At 29.9% G+C, this 9,223-nt stretch overlaps 1 protein-coding gene across 1 annotated transcript; it reads right to left on the reverse strand.

The window, feature by feature from the left end:
- Positions 1 to 3,592: 3,592 nt before the first annotated feature.
- Positions 3,593 to 8,144, reverse strand: LOC107405014 (lysophospholipid acyltransferase 1). The gene is made up of 8 exons (XM_016012026.3): positions 7,674 to 8,144; positions 6,899 to 6,954; positions 6,371 to 6,591; positions 5,816 to 6,218; positions 4,751 to 4,836; positions 4,318 to 4,381; positions 4,102 to 4,220; positions 3,593 to 3,936 (listed from the first exon to the last, which is right to left on the reverse strand). The coding sequence occupies exons 1-8, from the start codon at positions 7,973 to 7,975 to the stop codon at positions 3,796 to 3,798; spliced, it is 1,392 nt and encodes a 463-aa protein (XP_015867512.3). The 5' UTR covers positions 7,976 to 8,144; the 3' UTR covers positions 3,593 to 3,795.
- Between the last annotated feature and the right edge of the window lie 1,079 nt (positions 8,145 to 9,223).

Here is a 9,223-nt window from a genome sequence, read left to right on the forward strand (position 1 = left end):
ATCTTCTAATTGAGGCAAAATTATTTTAAAATATGATATATATATATATATATGCAATATTGCTTTCCTTATGAATCTAAAAATGACATTATTTTGAGAGAAACAATTGTCCACCATATTTTTTCTTGTTTAGAAAGTATCAAAATTTAAAGAGGAATTAATTTTGAAAAATTGGTTTTCAAAAATTAGTATTTTAGAAATTATTTTTTATGATATTTAAAACTTATAAGTAATTAATTAATTTATATTTTAAAATTTGAGGATAAGATTATTTTTAAATAAAATATATAAAACTAATTTTTCAGTAAATTTCAAAATTATATTTTTTTTAAAAAAATTATTTTCCACATGTTGAGATTTATTTTCTCCCAATATCCACAATTTCTTCTTTATGAAAATCACCCAAACATGTGAAAGTTTTATTTTTCCAAATTATAAAAATCACCCAAATATGTGAAAATTTTAGTTTCTCAAAAAATTTCAAATTTCCTTTGATACTTTTTTCAAATGAGATCTAAATCTAGAATTAGATTTTCACTGGACCCATATTTTCTATTTTTTAAAAATTGCCCAAATATAGGAAAAACTAATTTTCACAAAAAATCTCATATTTCCACGAAAAAGAATGACAGTTTCCAAATGAGACCTTTAGCCCATTTGTATTATATCATTCTTAATAATAATTTGAGATTCCCTTGGAATTTCTAGTTTTGTTTGAATAATGTATTTTATCAGTGAAATATGGACCCTAATGGAAAGTAATTCCCTATATGTGAGAAGGTTAGTGAAAAAATAAATCTTATAAAATATGTGGTATTCTCAAATTTCTTAAGAAAAGTGAACAAATGTGTTTATTTATTTCCATATTATCCTTATACTTAAAAGATAATTTTTATTACATATTAATCCTTATTTTCATAATACATTCCCAATACTCATCAAATAGTAATTGAAGCTAATACATAGCAAGCTAAAGGTTTGTTTGGTAATGTTTTCTAAAATTATTTTTATAAATCAATTTTGTAAACTGAAAATGGTGAATTGAATTTCATATTTTTAGAATTTAAAAGCATATATGATAAATATTTTATGAGAATAATAATAATAATTTAATGAGCTATCTAGCTTATTTTATTATTGGCTATGTAGGGGTAAAATCGATAAATTTTATATTTTTTTATTTTTTAATACTAAAAATCTATAAAGAAAAATAAATCTTTTAATAATAATAGTCTATTAAATTGTAATGTGGTGTAAAAATAATATAGGATTTAAAACAATATTAAAATTTTCCTATATTTTCTTTTTTGCCCCCTTTTAATGTTGTGTCATATATATATATATATATATATATATATATTTTTTTGGCTAATAATCCCACTACCCTAGCTCGGACCTGGGCGAAGATGGAAAGGAAGCATGGCAAATGCCAGCCTGACCTCGGCTGCAATGTCGTGTCATATCAATACTATGCACTAAGCTGCTCTAAAAATTATATAATATAATATATATACCTATACGGAAAAAAAAAAAAATTATTGAAAATGATAAACATTAGTTTGTATATGATATATGTTAAATATGGTTTATATTTATATAAAATAAATAGTTTTAATTTAAAATGATAAATATTATATATTCTTTGTTTTCAAAATTTCACAAATACATGTAAAACGACTTTTGGACATTTTCTAAATTCTATTTATATTTTAGAAAAATTTTCCAACTTTTCTTAGGTTTTATATTTTAAAAATAATTACCAATGCAATTTTGATCATATTCTATTTATAAAATGAAAAACCGTTTTGCAAACCATTATTGAATAGGCTCTATATTCTTACAAAATTAAATTTTAAAAATTAATTTTCCTCAAAAGATTGAGAGTTCTAAACCATAGTTCTCATCTAGATAAATATCACTTTAAAGATGTCATTTTAAGGATATCTCAAAAATTATATATTGATTTTATAATATATATATATATATATATATACATATAAATTTAGCCTTAATTTGTAACATATATAAAATGTAATTTAATTACTTTCAAATTTAAAAATTCTCTTATTAATAAAAAATTATTGAAGAAAAAGTAATTACTAGAAAACTGAATCATAATCAAATTTACTCAAAAGATTGAGAGTTCCCAAACAGGGCATAAATGCCAGCCTTCTCTCTTTTTTCTTTTTTTTTTTTCTTTTTTTCTTTTTTTTTTTTTTTTTTTTTTTTTTTCTCGCTAGAAGGCCTAAATGCTAGCTTGTTCGCATTTGCTGTTGCAACTCTTCCTAATTCTACAAATAAATAGAAGAAAACTACCTCAGCATTGAGATGAAGTAAGGAGAAGTGCAAAGTTTGAGCTTGAACCGAAACCAAGCTTACCATTTTAAAACATGGTTGGGAGTCCCGATACAATTGCTTCTTGACCAAATGCCCATATTTGGCTATCAATCAAATCATCAATTATAACTTTCCTTTTAGAAAAATATATGTATTATTCCAAAAAAGAAAAATGTTTTGATTCCTATATCAGTCTGGACTCATTTCTTTTGTGAGTTGGGGGTCAAATAGAATGCTTTGATTGGCATTGGCATTGAGTCGTAATTGCTTAGCTTGTTCTTAAATAGTTGTAATTTCTTTGTGTTAGTATTTGTTTGGTATAGTTAATGAAAATAAAATTTTAGTTTATAAAATTTTATTTTTTAAAAAAAAACTTTAATTAAAAAGTTAATAAGTATTTAGTTCTAAATAAAAAACTTCATTAAATCTTTGTTCGATTTTCACATAAATTAAAAAAAAAAATTTTAAAAATTTAAAATTTATATTTTTTTTAAACAAGTTAAAAAAATTATTTTTTTTGGTTAACGTGTCTATTTCACAAAGTTTTTTTTTTTAAATCAAAAACTCTATTTGAATGTCAAAAGTTTTTTTTTAAAAAATAACAATACTTAAGAATTAAAAAATATTTGTTAATTCAAAAAATAACTTTTTTAAACTGTTTTAGAAAAATTCAAATTTTAACCTTCTTTAAAAAAAAAAACTCTTTTTTTTTAACTTATATAAAAATTGAAAAACTTAATGAGCATTTAATGTAATTTTTTCATTTACAATCAAATATTTATTAAATTTGTAATAAATACTCTTTTTTAAAAAGATATATTATACAAAACTTTATAAATTTACACAACAAATATTTGTTGACTCTTGCCAAATATTTTTATTTTTTAACAAAAAAATTTGACATTCAAATAGAATTTTTGATCCAAAAAAAATCTGCCAAACAAATACTTAATAACAAACACGCCTTCTCAAAGTGCCCACAGAGCCTCTAAAAAAAGTCTTCTGAAAGTGCCCCACAGACTCTTACCGCTGCTAAATGGTATCACTTTCAAATGGTGCGTAACTAACCCTCAAGTCAATTATATATAAATATAGTTTGCAATAGACCCTTTGATATCGCTTCGCCATTTGATTTGACATATAATGCATGCATACATACATACGTAATATATATATATATATATATATATATATATGGGAAATGATGTTCCTAACTACCAGAATTTATATCGGCAAACAGATCCAGTCTGTGAGATTAATGGAAATTTAATGCCATTGAATTCAAAATGTGAAGAGGCTTAACAATTTCACATGTCAATAACAGATGTCACATATCATCTGAGTAACAATGGAGAAACTTTTTTTGGTAAATTAACAATGGAGAAACTTGGAAAAACAGTTTCCTCCCAAACTCATTTCCAAGCACCTCACAAGAGAAGATAACTGTGATTCCTAAACTCACTGATCTTTCCGAGATTTGGACTTCACAGGCTTCGCTGGCTTAATTATGTAGCTGAGGAGGATCAGCACTACGGGAAGAATCGTTCCGACATAATACACGCTCCCATATGAGGCCAGCGTTTCATGCAGGCTTAATACCTGTCAAAGACAAGATGCATATATTAGAAGCTTAACGAGCACTGGCTTCCAAATTAGTTGATTTCTTCATGTTTCTATACTTGTGTATGTGTGTATGTTGTGGGGGGGGGGGGGGGGGGGGGGGAGAGAGAGAGAGAGAGAGAGAGAGAGAGAGAGGTGACTAACCATAAAACCAACACAGGAGTAGTTTAGAACCAGGACAGTGTAAGCAAAGTTCAGAAACGCCAGTATCTTCTTCACAAGAGCCATATTTGGTGGTACGGCTTGCTGCCATCTGTAAATGACTGCGATGCAGCAAAATAGACACGGTCAAACGAAACTCGTTAATCACTTGAAGGAAGTGCAATAAACGAATATACAGCAAGGCAGCCTGATCAGTACCTCTAGAACCAGCAATCATCAATGCCGACTGGACAAAGAATATGATGTACCCAGGATATAATCCCTATAATTGTCCAGAAAAGACATAAAGGAAAATTGATGAACAAGAAAGTCAAATTAACATAGATACTAAATTCATTCCATTGTATAATACCATGATGGAATGACCACATATATGAATACAACATAAACCTCTATTATCACATTTGGATCACAGAAATGTTAATTCAAGGCATATATATAACCTGTTAGAGGATGAATCTGCTTATCTATGGCTTCTTTCCTTCATGTAATTAGAATAATCACCACTTCACAATGCGTTGTGCTTGGGGGGGAGGTGGTTGAAGAAAGGGGGACCAAAAAAAAAAAAAAAAAAAAAAAAAAAGGGAAAGTAAACAATATATAGACAAGGCGAGGGTAAGATTATACTCACATGCCAAATGGCACTGACAGTCTGAGTCGCCAGCAACTGGAAGAAACCAGGTTTCTTTCCTTTCTGAACAAGCCTATCATAAACATCTAAGCAGCACAATATATTAGTAGTGGTACTTGAATAAACTGCCATCTCTTGCAAAAATATGTCAATGCACCAATCCTTTACATGTCAATGGATACGGCCAACAAAGTAAAAAACCAACATATTCCACAAGCACACAATTTAATGCAATTGGATCGGGCAGCCTAAAATGTTCAGCAACTTAACTTCATTTTTAACTTCATTTTTGTAATTAGAATGGTTATTTTAATAGGAAGTATAAGATATAGAATTCTAATCACATTAATAACAGCTAACAACTTTCAGTCATAGAGGTGAACAGGGAAAAATCAACTTGTATGATTAAGATTAATGATTTAGAATTAATTACAAGTATACCAATAATTTGGATCATGCCCCAATATGGCCGTAATCTTAATTTTATGTACAGTCATCCCTGAACTGCGACATTCTAAAATATGCTCTTTTGCTTAGGCAATTTGTTAGAGCAAAGATCAAATTGACAACTTGAAATACACATAGGCAGCATACATAGTAGATATATGTTTGAATAAAGGAATTTTTCGAATAAAATTTATTTTCTTTCTTCAAAAGAAAGAATGACAATGTTTATCAAATTCATCCGAAGCAAATCTTTTATCAAATCAAATATCATGTTGGCTTCCTCCACTTAACCAATTCTGTATTCTAACAAAAGAACCTATTAGACAAAAGCTCAAGAGTAGTTTTGTACCCCAAGATTTTGCTAAAGAAAGAAACTTTTGTTGTATGTATTCACGTGAGTGTGTGTGACTGATTTTTTGGAAAAGATTATCAAATTACAACATATTTTTTAATAGTCAAAATAATCACATTTCCACGCTACAACATATATTGTGTGTATGCATATTTTTCTTTGTTTAGATAGATGAGGTCAAGTTTTCTAATCCTGCAACACAAGACAATCATATCCAGCAGAGATAGCCAAGAAAAACAAATGAAACAAAAACACAAAAGCCTTACAATGACGAAGCCAGGTGCTGACTTGTATGTTCCACACAATTGGCAACTCAACGGCACTCCTTGCTAACTCAACACCTAAAATATCAACATTTTTTGCACGATCCCATCGTGGCTTTGGTGGTGAAGACGATGTCCAACCACTGAAACCCAGGCCAGAAATAATGATAGAAGCCTCTGAAATTGACCAGATAAAATAATATTTCCAACGTGCTGTAAATCCAGACATATACTGGTAGCCCAATCGTTTCCAGAATCCCCATTCTTGGTAGATTTGATCGCTAAATCGGGACAGGGGAAAATAGGGTACCAGATACAAATACAAGGCCATACAAAAAGCAGCTTGGAGTAAAGCTCGAATCGTTGCCCCGAATGGTGATGGTCCTTTATCTGAAGGACTCCAAATCTGCAAAATATTTCCTATAAATTAAACAAGAACATTTTTTTTCCTTTTTTTTTAAATAAATAAATTGAGACGATAGACAAACAAAGGATTCCTAGTCTCATCTAATCACAAAAGGAGTGTTGAAGCAGACATTGAGAGCATTACTATCGTACCCCTTTTCTTTCAGTCCAGTCAAGATAATCCTTCATTTCAAAAACTGGACCAGCAAAGTGGCTACCACAGCAAAGGCAGTAACCAAAGTACTCAAGCAGAGAAGGCAACTTAACCAACCGGTTTTTCTTCTGAGGTTCACGCAAATCTTCCTCTTTCAAAATCCCATCATTATAATTTATTGCACACGAGATAACTTTTAATGTTAACACCATCAAGGCTCCTTTATTTAAGGGGAAAAAAAAGGTTAGAAAAAACTTATACCAAGCAGCATAGGAAAGTTATTATACAAATATAACACAAAAACATCCCTTTTTTTTTTTTTTTTTTTTTTTTTTTTTTTTTTGATAAAATGAAAATAAGCATATGCAGGTAGGGAATTGTCAATATTTAATGTAACAAACTTACCGACACAACTTCGAACTTTTTAGTTCATGAAAGTTAATAATGCAAATCAGCTTTAAAAGAAATCTAACCCAAAAAACTGGGGAACGGAAGGCAATGTATGAAAAGCTAAAAGTTTTGCTTACCAGTTGCATCAATTCCTCCCTCCTTCCATGCATCTCCACTCATGTAGTATACATGGCTACACATTTTTTTTTTTTTTTAAAAAAAAAGTCTTTATAAGTTTTTTGAAGCAAAAATGTATACTTCCAACGATTTAAAGACAAAAATTATGTAGATATTTCTCAGAGAATCATTATCACTTCAAATTCTTTGAAAAATAATGTTAATGTAACAGAAAAGGAAAATAGGACTTGCCAAACTAGATGGCTGCTCAGCCCCAAAAATTCCTACTCGTTGAGTTGACATCCCAATTGCCCCACATCAAAAAAATTTGAAATTGGTAAACGCACCTAAAGAAATACTCACATACATAAGTAGAAAGTAATTTACATATTTTTAAACCTATAATCTCAAAACCTCAACAGACCACTCAAACGCAGAGAGCATTTATCGGGGAAATTAAATATTTCATTCACTTATCAAAAACAATCAAAGTAGCTGATCTGATTCAGAATTCATTCACATTCCAATTAGACATGCATTATCTAATTCAATGATCAAAGCTAAGCAGTTACACAAAGGGCAACGAATTTATACCAGTCTAGCAAATTTATGGCCTGGACCTAGTCCCAATTCATCCAAAACAATCAAAGTAACTTTTCTTTTCTTTTCTTTTTCACCCTTAGCCACCAAATTTATCCTAAATTTGAAAACTCATGCAGGGAAAAAGTTTGCATTCACAAATTTACTTATCAAAAATAGGACAATTTTCGAAACCCAGCGACAAGAATTACGTACCAACCAATGAGATAGCCGAATCCCAAGAAGAATGTGAGGATTCCACATTGGCGGCGAAACAGAACCATGGAAGCATAACCCAGTAACATTGGTACCAAGAAATGCAGATTGGAAGAGAAACCAAAGGAGAGGTAGGAGAGACACGCGCCAGTTCCGGCGGCGTAGAGATGCTTGGCGAATCGACCCGGTACGAATCGCCAGAGGAAACTGATGGGTATGGTGGCAACGAAGCAGAGGAGGAACCGGAGCACCGGTACGGAGACCCCAATCGTCGCTGCCATGGAATCCATGTCGAGGTCCATGGCTAACTCAGCTCGGTGTTTTGCGTCTCTTGGTCTTCTGAGTCCCGAAGCTCTGATATTCGGTTTTTGCTGGTGATTGTGAATGTCACACACAGCACAAATTGGTCGAGTCGACAAAAGAAAGCTTTTTTAAAGACGCTTCAAGTTCCAAAAAAGCGTCACAAAATTCTCCAAAAAATCGACCAAAAAAAAATAATAATAAATAAAAGGTTTTTTAAGAGGCTTCGAGTTTTGAGAAATTACGATAATGCCCCTATTCTCTATTCTTTTCTTTGTCTGGTGGATGTCGAGGGCTTTCACGCGCTGTCACTGCGCGTGGAAAATTACGTTTGTGGATTTATTTATAAAAAATCTCGAAGTTATCGAAAGCTCTTTTAATTGCGGACGAATCAGATTGATGATGGGATGGGTTGGGTTTTGACGGTCGGTCCTGATTTTGATCCAAATTCAGAGAATGCGTCGTATAATATTACAATCGTCGCAAATTTTGTTTTGAACTTTTTTGCATTAATCATATTGTTAAATCCCAAATTTTTAAAAAAGAATTTTATCACTAACTTGTTTTAATTAATGATGGTAATTCAATCATCCATTATTTTTTTTTATTAATTAATTTTAACATCTAAAAATTAAAATTAGCTTTTCATAAAACTAGTCAATTATATGACATTTATATAATTAAAAGTTACTAATGATTACTCTTTTTTAGATCATGAAAATTTCCTCTTTTCCTCCAATTTATAATTAAAAAAATTATATAACATTGAATTTTCTTAAATAAATAAATAAATAACACAAAAAAAAAAATTGCTATATTTGACCACATAACTAGCATATAAGTTTGTCCCAATACCACCCATTTTTTAAACCCAATAGTTCCCCTCGTCCAAATAATCTAATTTTTTTTTTTTTTAAATGTTCTAACATGTAGTACACGTTTTTGTTACTCACATTCCTCTTAATTTTTACTTCATACACTACTGAAAATATAAAGAAAATCTAAACATACACTATTTTATATGTCTACCAAAATATAAAGAAAATATAAAGAAAATATAAAGAAAATATATGTCTACCAAAAGAAACAGTAAGCATAGCTCTAGTTTATGTAATTCTTTAACTCGTATGGTGTAGATAGTGTGGACGTATTTCGCTAGGTATTGATTTGATTTTGGGATCACAAGTATGTAAAGCATCAATAAATAAATAATCTTGTTAAATAAATAAAATTATTTGATTTTAATTCGG

The sequence above is a fragment of the Ziziphus jujuba genome, chromosome 6 (assembly GCF_031755915.1).
Source record: "Ziziphus jujuba cultivar Dongzao chromosome 6, ASM3175591v1".
Classification (NCBI taxonomy): Eukaryota; Viridiplantae; Streptophyta; class Magnoliopsida; order Rosales; family Rhamnaceae; genus Ziziphus; species Ziziphus jujuba.

Bases quoted from the DNA above. Each gene is read 5' to 3' on its own strand.
- LOC107405014 (XM_016012026.3), bottom strand. From the start codon at position 7,975: ATGGACCTCGACATGGATTCCATGGCAGCGACGATTGGGGTCTCCGTA. The intron at 6,955-7,673 runs GTACGTAATTCT...AAAAATGTGTAG, and splicing joins TTCGGCTATCTCATTGGTTG to CCATGTATACTACATGAGTG. The intron at 6,592-6,898 runs GTAAGCAAAACT...CCTTAAATAAAG, and splicing joins GGGAGGAATTGATGCAACTG to GAGCCTTGATGGTGTTAACA.